Genomic DNA, 14,559 nt, shown 5'->3' with positions numbered 1-14,559 from the left:
TATGACTTTTTTCCTCAAAAAACAACAACAAGGTGTCTTATTTTCAGGGGATGTCTTAATTTTAATTAGGTTTTTATTACGGTACCTTACGGCCTCCTCAGCCGGGCCAGGCTGCTGGCTCGGGGTGCTGCTGGGCGCTCTGCATGGTGCTGTTGGGCTCTCTGAGCGCTTGGCACTGCAGCAGCCACCGGTTCTGGGCGCCGAGGCGGCAGGCCTCCTCGGCCGGGCCAGGTGGAGGCGAGGCCGCTGGCTCAGGCGCTCCGCCCAGTGCTGCTGGGTGCTCCGAGCGCTCGGGGCTGCTGAATGATCCGCGCTGTAGCAGCCAGTTCCGGGCGGCGGGGCAGCAGGCCTCCTTGGCCGGGCCAAGAAGAGGCGAGGCCGCTGGCTTGGGCTCTCCGTGCAGCACTGCTGGGCGCTCCACGTGCTGGCCGCTGCAGTGGCCGCAGGTTCCAGGCCCCAAGCTGGCAGGCCTCCTCCCCCTGCTGCTGCTGCGGTCGGCTTTCTGGGTCCCGCTGGCTGGCTGGGGAAGGGCCAGTGGGCCTCCCGCTGCCGCTCGGCCTCGGGCCATGCGGCCTACAACATTCCGGCGGCGTGGAAGGGGCCAGCAGCGCTCCCGCCGCTGTCCATCGCCCCGGCGGCACAGGAAGGCCCGCGGGCCTCCCACCGCCACTCTGCCTCAGGCCATGCGGCCCACAAAATTCCGGCGGTGCGGAAGGGGCCAGCAGCACTCACGCCGCTATTCGGCGGTGCGGAAGGGCCCGCGGGCCTCCTGCCGCCACTTAGCCTCGGGCTATGTAGCCCACGACGCTCTGGCGGCGCAGAAGGGGCCAGCAGGCCTCCCGACGCCAAGGGGTCTCCCCGTCCGGGCGCTCGGCCCGAGTGGAAAAAAGTCCTGGGAAGAGTGGGGAGGCTCCCAGCGTGGCTTGCCTGGCGACGCGCTCAATTCATGCACCCCCTCCCACCTGGTCTCAAGCCTCTCTGAGGCTCTAAAGGAAAGCAACAAGGTATGTCTTATTTTCGGAGTATGTCTTATATTTCGAAAATGCTTTAAAATCCTGCCATGGCTTGCTTTATGACTACATATTTAAAAAAGGGGAAACACGGCATTTGTGAGCCCTTCCCGCCAGCCTCTCCCTTGAACTTCCTCCTCACATTACACTCCTCCCTCTTCGGATCTTACTTTAGAACTACTCCACTCACCAAACAAAAGGACAGGCTTCAGACTTGTGGGATCTACTTTGGGTTATTTTGTTTTTTACTAGGGTCTTGAAATCCACCAAGCAGAATCTGTTGAAAAGATCATATTCTTACAATTAGAGAAATTTAATCCCAAGATTTATTTATTTTTCGTATCAGCACTTGATATGGGCTCATAAACTTCCCACAAACAATTTCTCCTCTAGTTACCCCAACCTTTCTTCATTCAGCAATTTAATTTGGGACCTGGGAATTCAATGCTGCTCTTGTTAAGCAGCTGGGAGTCAGAAATCTTTGTTGATGTCCTGAAACTCACCCAGAGATTTACCAGTTGTCCAGAGCTACCTTATGCTCATCTCTGACTTAACATGTAAAGCTGTGTGTGTGTGTGTGTGTGTGTGTGTGTGTGTGTGTGTGTGTGTGTGTGTTTCTTTTTGAAATCTAACTTTAACTAAGATATGCATTCTGTTTTCCTAGGTGAGAGGAGCTCATTGCAAGCAAGCATTCAAAGAAATATATAGGAATTACATTGCAAATTTCTGATAAGAATCATAGAATCGTAGAGGTGTAGTAAGAGTTAAAGAATAAATAGAGTCCAGAGACCTTGTAATCCTGATTTCTCTTCATGTCTCTGTGTGGTGCTGCTTCATCTGTGGAGCCACGCCCACTCCCACCCCCTTAAAGTTAGCGATGTTTTCTGTACATTTTTACAGCATGGAAGTCCCTTGTATTTGGCAGGTACCTTTCTTGCTTCAGCCTTCTGCTTGCAGTGGTTGATGTTTGGAGATGTGGGACCAAGCATAGAAGGCTCTGTCTTAGGGACAGATGATTGAACAAATCTCTCATACTAGTATTTCAAAATTGTGGGAGTTTGCAGTCAATACAGCTAGCAAACATGAGGCTGGTTAGATACGTATCTGAAGAAGTGTGCATGCTCATGAAAGCTGATGCCTATGACAAATTTAGTTGGTCTCTAAGGTGCTACTGGAAGGATTTTTTTTTTAAAAATTAACCTATATTCCTAACACTGTACTGCTGCACAAGTTGCATGTTTAATATCAGCTACTGGAAATCTCTCCCTTCGGGAGAGTGTGCAAAGCCCCATTTTTTGAATCTGCCATTTCTTTTTGTTGTTCACTCACACATGTGGGTCCACAGGGATTTATATATTTAATTCCCCACAAAAATGCATTGTGACTGCTTCATAATTAGTTTCACTTCCATGATCACATTTTTGTACAGCAAGTTTCCTGCACTTTCTGGATCTGATGAAGTCGACTCCAGTGACGAATGCTTCTCTCTTTATAAATGTGATGGTCTTTTAGAGAATGAGTGTAGTAGAAGTATATTTTACCCACAATTGGGCTGTGGGGATGGAGGAGAACTACAGGTTCTTTAGAATTTTGTTCCCTTTTATTTCTAATATAACAGATGTGTGGAAGAATAGAGACCTTTTAAAAAAGAAAAAAAGCTCAAGCTGGATTTAACCAAAAACCATAAATATGAAGCCAATTTGATATGTGTATGTGGAGATTCCCATGGCAGACTGATCTGTTGGGCATATCAAACAATGTTTCTAGCTTTTTATATTTCACTTGTCAATCTGTCTGGATCACATAAACTGATTGTGTGTGTGTGTTTATTCGCCATATAAAATGATATATGAGTTGTGACTACATAGAATGAGAAAGCCACAACAAGTCGTGGCTCTCTGCACCGTCAGTCATGAAAAAGGTAGACTACTTTCATCTTTTAATGTTCATGTACTTAGGGTTTATGGTCTAAAGCTGACTAAAAACAAGTTCGTTGCAGCAAGAGGTGATTTCTGCTGTGAAGAAGTAGGATTTTGAACAGTAAGTCTAAATAGTAAGACTAAACATTTGCAGAGTTTAGATAGGATGACTCATCCTAGTAACACCAATGATCTTTGTAAAATGGAGGGAAAATGAAATATATAGCATTGCATTGATTTGTTTGGTTTGTCTTTATAGCTTTTCCCTTCCTGCGGATTTTCTCCTTACATAAGTATATAGCATAGATATATACAAGAAGAATGAGTTCTTTGTAGGCAGCTGCCTAACAGTGTATGACAATGAGATGGAAAATGTTTGGTCTGACTTCTGACCTGGCTTGAGAACCAGGCTGATTACTTATACCAGGAAATGGACGCTTTTGCCTGGCTTTTCACCATCATACATTCCTGCACTGCATGGAGGAACTGTTTTGTGCTACTCAACATCTACATAAAACGGCTACAAGAGGTTGCTCAGGGGTTTGGAATATGGACACTATGGTGGCATTGAGACGTAGTGGGAGATTTTCTGAAAGAGGGCTTTAGATCATTAATGCTGGGTTAGGGTAAACATCCCAAAGCACAACCCACATAAAGTCATGTGAACTTGGAGTGGGTAATATTCTTATTCCTTGTGGAGGATAATAGGCTCATGCCTGCAGTTTGCTCCTGCGGACTCAGGTGGCCCATAACCAGAAGGGCCTTTACGAGTTTGGGTTGATATGACAGCTGCACCATATTCTGAGAAATGCTGTTCTGACCACGGGCATATGTATGCTATAATGAGCTGAACGTGGGGCTGCATTTGAAGACTATTCAAAATCTGCAGGCACAGCTACTAAATGTGAAACACATTATGCCTCTTGAAAGAACTGCATTGGATCACAGCTTTAAAGATACCAAACCGAGGCTCCTGCTGTTCTTAATTATGACAGCTCCTCTAAACAAACTTTCCATCAGTATTTCAGACCCTTGGGATCCTTTTCTGGGTTCTCAAAAGTATTGTGCTTTTGTGGGGGAGCCCCTGGCACTGATTGGCTGCTATGGAGTGGCGGCAAAGAATGTTCATTTGCAATTGGCTGGGATTCAGACCAAACACATGTACAGCCCAAGGACTTGGAAGACCAGGAAGACCAGGGATAAAGGCTCACAGGGATGGTGCATAATAATCGGTGGAGTAAAAGAGAAGAATTTGAAGAAATGATAGGTGGTAAAGGAGGCTTGAGAAAATTGAAATAAGTCAATACAGGTGACTGAAGGAAGTGGCACAATGTAGGTACCTGAAGGGTGGGAGGGAACAGGTGGTGACATGGAGTTGAAGAAGGGAGGAGTCAAGTAGGACTGGGGCAAACCTTCCAAGTTGTACACATCAAGGATGGGGAGGGCAAATTGGTAATCGCTCTGGAATCCACTGGGGTGGGGAGTTACATATACTGTAGTTAAAAATGGTTTATATAGCCTGTTTATTAATAAAAACGAATAAACAATAAGAAAATATGAATGACTCATCCCCATCCACCACTGATTATGTATCATGGTGCCAATTTACTGTTGCTAGTGAAATAGCAATTTCTGCCACAGTTCATTCATTATGTTACTTTTGCTTACTCTCTCTCTTCTTTTTCCTTCTCTTGGCTTCTCTCCTCAGTTGCTTCTCCCCTCTTCAATCTTCAGCTCTTCCTCACTGCATGTACTTCTTCAGCTACATACTCTGTTGCATTAACTCCTCACCATTTCCCCCCTCTTGCTTACTGTATCCATATATTACGTTTCTCTTTTCACAAATCTAGCACTATTACACCTTGCTGGGGTAGGCATTACACTGGGACTGTGCATTATTGACAGGAGGGAACTGAGCAGGTAAGGGAGGTTTGATGAGCTGCAAACCCATGTTATGTGGGTGAGAGATGCCTGAAGGGATTGGCTTACCCTGTGAGAGCTTTTGTTGTCACTGCAGTATTCTGAGCTGTAATCCTAATGGGATAGTGAATGTCAAGAACTTGTGTATATATGTAGGTGAGTTTCCTATTGATTTGAACCAGCCAGCCATTTATTGGACTGCAGGTGTCTAGGCTATTAAATATTATACCATTACTATATAAGGTGGTGATCAATAGGTTTGTAAACATATGCACCCACACACATTTTGTTGGATCCAGAGTTGTGTGGACTAGTTGAAAATGGAAGAGGAGCAAACACGTTTCACTGGTTTTCCCTATGCTCCCCTTTCACCTGCTCTAGAGGATTGGGAGACCCCTTGAAACAGTGGGAGGGTGTAGTAGGAACTTTGGGTGGGCTGATGATGGTTGGTGAATATAGTTTCCCCTCTCCCTGTCTGCCTGCAGGAAGCCAGTGGAGCAGGAAATTCTGCTGGATCCAGTTTTCTTCCATGAATGGAGAAGACTTTCCATTCAAAGAACAGCAGGTCTGGATCACACCCTTTGCATTTGTGAGGTGGAAAAGCAAAGGCTCCAAAGCAATGGCAGAGAAATATAAGCTTCCCAGGCGGCATCTTGTAATGTGTGACCAATGAAAGGAAGTGGGCAAAGCAATCCTAATGAGAGGCTGGGGGGACATGGAACGCTATCAGAACTCCTACTGGTTCTTACTAGCAAAGCAGAAGGTCTGTGGGGTTTCATTTCACTATACCATCTCCAGGCTGGCATAGGTGAAAGGTTGAAACATTGTGGGGCTTTAGGATCCAGTGCATCCAATACCTCTGGCACCTTCTGACCCACCTAGCTACATTCATTCCAGGGGCCTTTCCACTGGTTACTACCAGCAATAGTTTACAACAAGCTGGGACCTCCACTGCAGTGGTGCCCTCCCAAGCCCAGTGGCTCTCCTTTCCACCAGTAGTGAGTGTGGCACACAAGAGCCTAACCCCACTCCCCATCCATCCACATCCACGGTGTGTGTAGGACTGTAGCCTAAGGCGTCATTGCAGACCTCACCGAAAAATAAAATTAAAAAATCCAAATACACTGTATGAACAAAAGTCATTAATAAGAATGATTATCTCAAGATCAGTTTTAATACTCTTGCATTGTGCGCTTTATGCTTTTATTCTGTACAGCCAGAGATCTAATGGAACAAAATATTTTTCCGTATTTTTTTCTATCTAATCTTGTTAAAAGGTGGAAAAAATAGTGACAAGAACACATTAATTATAGAAAAGTAAATATTGAGACATACTGTTGAAAAACATGACAAAGTGATTTAAACCAGTAATATAATTTCAAAGTGAGCCAAAGTGAAGATCATTACCTCTTCTTTAAATGCAAACTTAAGGTGATGGACTTTCATAGATGTATCACTAAATTTGGGGTGGGGGAAAGCAGTATTGGAATGCTTTATTTTTTCTGTGGCTATCATGAGAAACTTGAATACTTTCAAAAATGTATAGTCACAAACTGATTATAAAATTTCTACGAGAAGCTGTAGCAGGGCATCATAACTTAACCATAGAAGTGTGACTCATTGCAGGAAGTGGTCGTATAATAATCTTTTCTGGTATTTACAGTACCCTGGGGATAAAATGTCATCTAGTTGTACAGAATTATCCCCCCCCCTCCAAAAAAAGGAAAAAAAGGGGGGGAGCAGGCAAGGTGTAAAGTATGCCCAAACTAATGATCTGTTTTCTGTGCTCTTGAATGTTGAATGATTTCTGTAATTAATGTATTATGAAGTGTTGGGAATATGCTTAAGCTATTAGTACAGTGTAGTCCTATATGTCTGCTCAGAAGTAAATCCAATTGAATTCTGTTGGGCTTACTCAGAATTCCCAGGAAACTGGGAATAGGATTGCAGCCTTAATCTTGCAAAGGGAAGATTAGTTATATATGACACAATATATTTTTTAAGTAGGGGTGTGGAGAAACGCTGCCTTTGCTTTTCACAGATCATAATGTTCAAAGGAAAAAGGCAGTGTTCCCATCCACCTTCACCTCTGGGCTCAAGTGGGAAGGGCTGGTTGTATGTATGCATGTGTACCTGTGTTTACATATGTTTGTGTGTGGCAGTGTATGCATGTGTGTGTGTGATTGCTTGTGTGAGAGAGAACGAGAGAGTGCTGTGGGCCTGGTTGTCTGGTGTTTGTGTGTGTGTGTGCTGTATGTGTGAGGTCACTATGTGTAATGTATACGTAGCATATGTGTACATGCACACATGCATCCGCCACATCCACCACTGACCTGTAGCCTCAAAGGTATACCTGACCATCTTTAGGGTCAAAAGAGTTGAGCCACTCATGCTCTGGGGAGATGTGCCTGTTCTCAAACTTCATGTACTAGGGGCTCCTGCCCCTGCTCTCGGGCCACCCTCACCTCTTTGCCACCCCGTCCCTTAATCTCACTCAACTCCTCTCCATCCCTTCACAGATCCTTAAACCCTGCCCTGGTGGACAAAGGAGAGGGGGGGACATGGGAAGAACTGCATAGGCTTCCCACTTGCCCACTCACTGCCAGCCTGCTCATGAGTTATCTCCCATAAGCAATCAGCAATTGTAGCAACAGGGAGAGTGCTTGCCTGCCATTTCATCTCCCCACTGTCCTGCCTTGTTGTCACTTTCTTAATCCTTAGCCTCTGATACTGCTCTGGCCAAAGCGGCAGCAACACAATGACAACGGATCAGGATGGTTGATGGGGAACTGCCCTGCCCTGCCCTGCCCTTGCTGTTCCACTGCAGCTCATCTGGGTCACCCACGCTGCTTGCTTGCTTGCTTGCTTACCTACCTGCTTGCTGTTCCGTCATCATACTGAAGTTGGCATGGCCACCTCTCAGCAGCCATGCAAACTGCAGCATGATGACATATTTTATTACAAAAAACATGGGAAACTGGGTTTGGTAAGATTGAATAGTAGAGCATAAAAGCCATACAAATATGTGATCCACATGAGAACAACTCTGTTTTTCACTATAGTGAAGCTATTTTCTGTATCTATATTCTGCTGGGATTTTCTTTTAGCAAATTACCTTTCAATTGTTTCTTCAATTATGCTTTATTAAAACAAAGCATCGGGCCAGTAGAACAGAGTTGTTGATAAATTTCGGAGCATGTGAAATTACCAAAGCAGAACATCTCCATATGCAGTATTGGTATCACTTAGTGAAGCAATAGCTTTGGGGGGGGGGTGCAAAACCTGATTTTATTCAGCAATTGCAACTTGAGGATTGATTCTCTTGAGTTGATTCTCTTGAGCTACCAAACATGACCTCTGAATGGTGAAGTTTCTTTTCTACTTCTTTTGGAACTTAAGACATCTTCAACGGTATGGACCGATGGCAAATGGTTTTTCTGTGAGTTAGGTTTTCCATTTAGGAACCTAAGGACTGCTTATGTTGATCTCAAAATGCAAATATACGCATAATGTTTGGGTAAATACGATTAACAATTTAAAGGTTAATAAGCAGAGATGGATGCTAAATTTTAAATTCCCTCTGCATTATTAAGTAAAATAACAAGGTTATTATTTTTCTACCTCTCAGTGTATTCTTGATATGACATTTGGAGCAGGAGGCCATACCAAGGCACTTATGCAAGAGGCAGCAGATATTAAAATATATGCTCTTGACAGAGATCCCACAGCCTATCAACTAGCTCAGCGGCTTTCTGAATCTCACCCGTGAGTACAATTCATTTCAGATCTAATATGTTAATAGCATAAGAGTGTTTACACATGCATGTGTTTGCATGACCCCTGGGGTCCTTTCCAACTCTGAAACTCTTTGGTTCTATGATAATAAAATAAAATGAGTGATACATGAATTTACACCAGACAGTTTGCTGTGGTAGAATATATATACATTACAGGTAGAATTTTGAAAGCAGAATTACATGCTACAACTTGCATGTGTGTATAGGACCTTTCTCCCACAACTCGGACAGATGAGTCGGCATTCTAAGGTTACCCTCTTCTACCCCAGATGGCCCCAGCTGATCCAGGCCTCTAGTCAGTGTCTGCTCTCACTACTCAGATTCTGTCTAGTCTTGGGCTTTTTGCTCAAAAACCCTTATTAGCAGTTGATTTTCCCATCTTTTGAGAATGGCAGAGTCATATAGCATACTATTTACAACCAATTTGGATATTAATGCTGTATGTGGATTTGTTATGGCATGGAATGCTTTGGGTTTTTCCGCAGTTATAGACTCGTAATTTTTGAGCAAGTTTAGCTCTTCTTTTTTTCTTGCTGTGGTCTTCATTAAAGATGCAGTGCTGTTTTAATAAGAAAAGGAAATGGGTCAGGCCCTATTAGGTATTCAGTGTGTGGGTAGGAATCCTTTGACGTGCGTTTGGGGGAAACCTACAAGTTTGGAATTGCTGCAAAGATTCCAGAGCAAAATAGTATTCTGTCAGTTGCAATATATATTACAAATAAACCCTCTTACAGCCACTGAAAGTAAAAGGTTACAAAAGGTGCCTGCAATCTAGCACTTATGTTAGTATCATTGCAAACTTGAAAGGATGAGAAACCTACGCAGATCCTACACAGTGGAGTCAAGTTGTTATAATATACTCAGTTGGAAATGAAATCATACCTTAGATGAAGGAGGAAATAAATTCATCATATATATTGACTGCCTAAAATGTGTGTGCTTTGGTTCAAGGTGAAATTAAGTTTATGGCAACAAAATGAATTCTGATTTGTGTGTGTAAAATTTAGAAGACAAATCCAGACACGCAAGAGGAACACCTACAATAAACCATCCAGTTAAACTTTCTGCCTCTCTTTGTGCATGTTCAGTACATTGGCTTTTGTAATCTTTATGTGGCCTCAGTTTGGCAGAGAGAATTGCAGGCCAGATGTCTGCACTGTGCAGAATTGTCTCTTCAGCTTGTCTCCTAGTAATACTTGTCTTTCAAAACTGGTTTGTGTAGTTGACCTTATAAATCATTGTGTGAATAACCAGGAAGAAAGCCTTGAGGGGTGCATAGCAATTTTAATCATTTCTAAAAGAAAGAGCCATAGGTCAGTGTGATGGGTCTGGAAGCCTTCCGCAAGAAATACCTCTGCTCACTCAGAGATATAGTCACAGTCTTTTATTATGTACATATATACAAATTACAGGACATACTTTCATGTGTCTGAGTCCTCGGTTGCAGATCCAGGAAGTGGGGATCTGCGACTCCTCCTCCAGCATAGGAGCCTGGGAAGTCCCAAACACCTCCTCTGCTGCCTGCGTTTTAACCCCCTCCGCTCCTGAGCTGAAGGGACCAGTCATTCCCTCTCCATCTGGTCCTGAACCAGTCGAGCGGTGCTGATGCTCTAAGCTAGCATCCAGGAGCATCTTCGTCCCTTGACTTCCTTCCGCTCATTCCCTCTCCCCCTCTCCTGTCCTTTCTAACGTCTCCTGCTCACTCTGCTCTCCCTCCTCCCTCAGCTCTGGGGTGTTCCCTGGCAGTGCCATGGCAGTCGGTGGTGGTGTAAGATGTGTGTGGAACCCTTTCCAGTCCACATTTCACGTGCCTTTTTGAGTAACCTTGTGGCAACCACCAGTAGTGATCAGGGCCAGAGGCAAAAGTGAGTACCACCTCGGTCTTTCAACCAAGCAGGCAAGAAACTTTAAGGGGCATGGCCTGGGGTGAGTCAAAACAGCAAGATAGGGAAGTCTGGAAGGCTGTATTTAGCCTTGCATCTGTTCCTCACCCATGGTGTACATCATGTCTCTAGTTCAGGGTTGGACTACAACTCCCATCATCCCTAGTTAGCAGGACCAGTCGTCAGCAATCTTGTGTTCCAAAAACAGCTGGAGACCCAAGTTTGGGAAACCCTGGACTAGTTCAATAAATAATATATGCGACCTTCCCCCCCCCCCCCATGCAATCCAAATTAGGAGGGAATAGGATGCAATGCACTTATTGCTGGGCACCTATCCCCTGCCCCCCAAATAGTGGCTGTACCAAAGTTTAAAATTTGTTTATATAATGGAAGTAACTCTGGATATATTGCTAGTTTAGTTGCAGGGCTGTTCAAGGCTTTTTCCTCATCTTGAAATTGCTTTTTTCTTTCATTGTTTCTTTGAGTAACTCATGTATTCTTGGAGAAACACTGCAAAAAGACTATATAGTACTGAGTTGTGAATCATGGAAGCCTCTTTAAAAAATCCAATTTATATCAAATTTTCCTGTTGGTTGTAGTAGTGGAATTTGACAGCGATTTATGCTTCCATCAGCCAGAACTTACAAGACTGAGGTTTAATGTAATCAGATCTGCCTCTCTCTTGCTAGAGGTCCCCTATAGAACCCTGAGAATGCTGAATTACATTGGAAGATGTCCTATAGCACTGTATCAGAACATGGTTTCCCAGTTTCTGAAGAGAAGAGGTGGAATTACCTCAACTAGTATAGATACTCATGACCAAATATATATATTGCATTTTGTGATGCTTTGTTTCTTAGTTTTCAAATTATTTTTTTTTGTTTGGAGCTCTTTGCAAGTCAGAGAATTATAATATATCAGCTTTAAAAATAATTGGCTTACTAGATTCTAGTCCTGCTAAAGAATTATACCTCAGCTTCATAAACTGAGATACGAACAAGTCCCTTTTGTTCTTCTCCTCAAACCAGGAAGTCTTTAATTAACCATAAGTTTCTGTTTTGTCTCAATTGGGAAACTACAGTTATCAGCTTCTGAACAAGCTAGGGTATTAATCACAGTTTGAAGTTCTTTTAATATCCTTCCTCGTTCCAAAGCTGGCAACTGCCCTTGCTTACTGACGGTTTTTAGATTTTGGAGTTGTGGTGGTGGTGGTGGTGGTATTTATAAATACCCTGCCTTTTTCCCTGATGGGACTCAATGAAGCTTACAGATAAAAACGAGAATTGCTAAAAACATAGACAAAACAATAATTTAAAAAACAATTGAACTGTGATAGATTTAAAACTACGTATATACACATATAAAATCTGTTTTAAACGTACAAATGATTACATTAAAAGCAGCATGACACTTACCCTTCCATTAAAAGCAGTCGGTTCCCAAAAGCCTGTTGGAACAAGAAGGTCTTCACTTGCAAATGGACATTACATTGCATGGATGTTCAACGGTCCATAATAGGGAACAGATGTCTTAAAGAAGGGGGTGCTCATAATAAAAACGGGGCTCCTTTTCTGATCCAGAATATATGAATACCCATCTAGAGCTTATTTCCAGTGTCAGGCTTCATACCTGGAATGTGTGTATGAAGTAGTGTTAGGAAATGCTTCTGTGCATATGTAGAGTGGGCATATTTCCCTCTTCTGTGGACAACTACACCTGTTCCATACATCGGCACGTAAGAGGCACGTCTTTTGCACTAGACTTCCTTGTAGGTACAAAGCCTTGCACTTCAGAAAGACAGAGAGAGAGAGAAAAGGTATTTAACCACTTAACATATTCCCCCTTTAATACTTGCCATTGTCTCCTACCTAATGACTCTAAATCCTTTATTGTTTTTGTTTAAAAAACTTCCTCAATCATATGTGGGTAAGACTCCTGAGTTAGTACTATGAAAAATCTAAGGGAGAAGCCAAATATATGATGACTTTCTCCTTAAGCAGTATGCAAGTAGTTAAGTGATTTCCTACCATTCGTTTAATGTGAAGTTTGGCCATTATTCCCTTTTTCTTTTTGGTCAGGTATTATATGTTATGTACTTCACTCTGAATCTGCCCTGAACTTGTTCTTCCTTCATTTCCATTCATAACATTGAATGAACCAGTTCTGGCCTTAGTATTGTCTTCAGCTGATGAGTCACCAAGCCCTCGACTGTGTTGGATTTCAGAATGTGCTAGTTAGTACCCTCTTGAAATCAGAAAAATACTGAAGAAATATTCTTGCACTTTCCTTCAGATAGGGAGATCTCAAAAGCTTCTTAAACTTTGCCAAGATTTCAAGTATGGCTATTTAATTCTGCCTAGAAGAAAGGAGGAGACTCTTGAGAGTCCCATGGACTGCAAGAAGATCAAACCTATCCATTCTGAAGGAAATCAGCCCTGAGTGCTCACTGGAAGGACAGATCATGAAGCTGAGGCTCCAATACTTTGGCCACCTCATGAGAAGAGAAGACTCCCTGGAAAAGACCCTGATGTTGGGAAAGATTGAGGGCACAAGGAGAAGGCGACGACACAGGATGAGATAGTTGAACAGTGTTCTCGAAGCTATGAACATGAGTATGACCAAACTGCGGGAGGCAGTGGAAGACAGGAGTGCCTGGCGTGCTCTGGTCCATGGGGTCACAAAGAGTCGGACACCACTAAACAACTAAACAACAAAGAAGAAAATAATTTCACTGTAGCTTCCTCAGTGCTTCATATTGTGTTGTATTAAATTTTCAGTATAATTATGCAAGGTTCTTACCACTGTATATGTAATTAGAGTTATGCCCGTTTCCATATATTTTCCAATTGGAGAATGTGTTTCACACATGATCATAAATGGTTTATAAAAGTCTAGATGTGTGTGGGAAATGGCCCTGAAATTAGAACTCTGTTTACATTGATTTGGCGTTTTGGTATGTTTTCCATTCAGCGGGGCTCCTTTGCCCTAGCCATCATTTCTTGAATGCAACTCTCTTTGCTCCCTGGGATTAGTTGTACCTGCTGAGGTTACTGCATGTATCAATTAGAGATTAGACATAAATAAAACTAGAACTGTTGATATTGTAATGCTGCTATACAAATCTATGGTGTGACTGTGTTTGGAATTCTGTGTGCTTTTCTGGCTATTTCACCTCAAAAAGGAGTTTGAAAGGGTTCAGAAAAGGGCAACCAAAATGATCAAGGGGATGTAGCGATGCCCCATGAGGAATGTTTGCAGCGTTCACAACTTTTTCAGTTTAGAGAAAAGACGCGTAAGAGAGAGAAAGGTTGTTCTCTCTCAATACTGGAAGTCCAATGAAGTTGAATGTTGGAAGATTCAGGACAGATCAAAGAAAGTACTTCTTCACACGGTGCATAAACTGTGGAACTTGCTCCCACAGAAGGCAGTGATGCCCATCAACTTAGATAGCATTACCGTAAAAGAGGATTGCACACTTTAAAACCCTTGTCTGGTGATGTTTATTGTGTTGTTTTTTAAAATGTACGTTGCAATCGTATACATCATAGACTTGGAATGTCCTACTGGGTTCAACCAGATTCGTATTGGACTATAAGATGCAATGAATTGGGCTGGAATGCAGATGATTATGTTAATCCAAGTAACTGTTACTTTAAATTCAGCCATTGCCTTTTTCAGGCCCATTTTTATAATAAAAGTTCTGGGGGGTATATATGTGGCCACATAATTTCACTTAAGGCTTTCTTTGCCCTTTACAATAAAAGGTACATCTAAATTATAGTAGTTTGAATTCCAAGGTTCTTAAAGCTTTTAGTCATTGCAGGCAATGTTGCTGTTCTCTTGCCCTAATGCTTTATACACAGTATATATACAAATGACAGGAAACAGAGGAACAGGTAACTTCACAAATAAGAATAAGTAATACTGTTTCTCATAATAAATGCTGTTCGTGTTTCAGTGTGATCTTGACTTCTGTGAATCAGAAATGTCAAATGTCAAGTGATTATTCAAAAGACTGACTAGATTCTGT

General features: G+C 42.7%; 1 protein-coding gene across 3 annotated transcripts in view; it reads left to right on the top strand.

The window, feature by feature from the left end:
* METTL15 (methyltransferase 15, mitochondrial 12S rRNA N4-cytidine) overlaps positions 1-14,559 on the top strand; it is an 84,319-nt gene that overhangs the window by 34,960 nt on the left and 34,800 nt on the right. For all 3 annotated transcript variants that reach the window (XM_035117786.3, XM_088667934.1, XM_088667928.1), the window contains exon 3: positions 8,478-8,614. In XM_035117786.3, coding sequence (XP_034973677.3) covers positions 8,478-8,614 — 137 coding nt within the window. The remainder of the gene's footprint in view (positions 1-8,477; positions 8,615-14,559) is intronic.

This window comes from Zootoca vivipara, chromosome 1 (assembly GCF_965207765.1).
Source record: "Zootoca vivipara chromosome 1, rZooViv2.hap1.1, whole genome shotgun sequence".
NCBI classification, from domain to species: Eukaryota; Metazoa; Chordata; class Lepidosauria; order Squamata; family Lacertidae; genus Zootoca; species Zootoca vivipara.
The sequence above is the reverse complement of the archived record's forward strand: the minus strand, read 5'-3'. Positions and strand labels throughout refer to the sequence as shown.